This window comes from Acartia tonsa, chromosome 6 (assembly GCF_053477335.1).
Source record: "Acartia tonsa isolate MP-2025a chromosome 6, ASM5347733v1, whole genome shotgun sequence".
In the NCBI taxonomy this organism is placed as follows: Eukaryota; Metazoa; Arthropoda; class Copepoda; order Calanoida; family Acartiidae; genus Acartia; species Acartia tonsa.
The window spans coordinates 16,019,119-16,019,797 of NC_137265.1; the positions used below are offsets into that span (position 1 = coordinate 16,019,119).

A 679-nucleotide genomic window follows, 5' to 3' on the forward strand; every position below is an offset into this window, starting at 1 on the left:
AAGAGTGGGGGTGTCTATCTACCCTCCTCAAAGTTTTAAACTTTCATTTTAACCCCCGAAAATTTTCAAAAATATACTAGATTACCCTCACTCAAACCCTGGAAACCCATGATTTTAGCCCCCAAATTTTAAAGCTTGGACGTCCCTGTTTACAGCAAAAGTATGATGAAAAATTTCTAGGTGGAGAATACTTTGGTCTGGAGACAAGTTTAATGTCGAACAAGAGGCCTGCCTGGGTACCTTGGACAGTCCTGGACAGGTTGTTCCTGGAGCTTACAGAAAATGTAGCCACTCCCGCCTTCTCAAATGCTTTGAAAAGGTAATTTTTACTTATCCTTATTTATGACACACTTTTTGGTAAAGAGACATAAATATATATACCTTCTGGTCCTTAAATAGTGGTACTAAAAAAAATCTTTTTAGGTTTGTCACACTTTCTGGAACTTAAAGTTATTTAAAAGAAAATAATAGAATATTAATCCCAGTTTGGCTCTGAATTTAAGTCATCTCCGTTGGATTAGAACCAGTTTTTATACATACTATAAAATCATATATCATATAGTAATGAACTAAACTAACCTGACCTGACCAACAAACGGACAACTAAACCTCCCTTTCATTTTTGAATTAGTATAGAGTAGCTTTGCTTGTTTAGTAACTGATAGTCTTTGTATATTAG

At 34.9% G+C, this 679-nt stretch overlaps 1 protein-coding gene across 5 annotated transcripts in view; it reads left to right on the plus strand.

Moving 5' to 3' along the window:
* The window catches only part of Nup160 (nuclear pore complex protein Nup160), a 28,667-nt gene that overhangs the window by 27,019 nt on the left and 969 nt on the right, over positions 1-679 (plus strand). For all 5 annotated transcript variants that reach the window (XR_013880467.1, XR_013880470.1, XR_013880468.1 and 2 more), the window contains exon 31: positions 181-319. Coding sequence is in view for 1 of the 5 variants with exons in the window: in XM_080163684.1 (XP_080019810.1) it covers positions 181-319 (139 nt within the window). In the remaining 4 variants the exon portion in view is untranslated. The remainder of the gene's footprint in view (positions 1-180; positions 320-679) is intronic.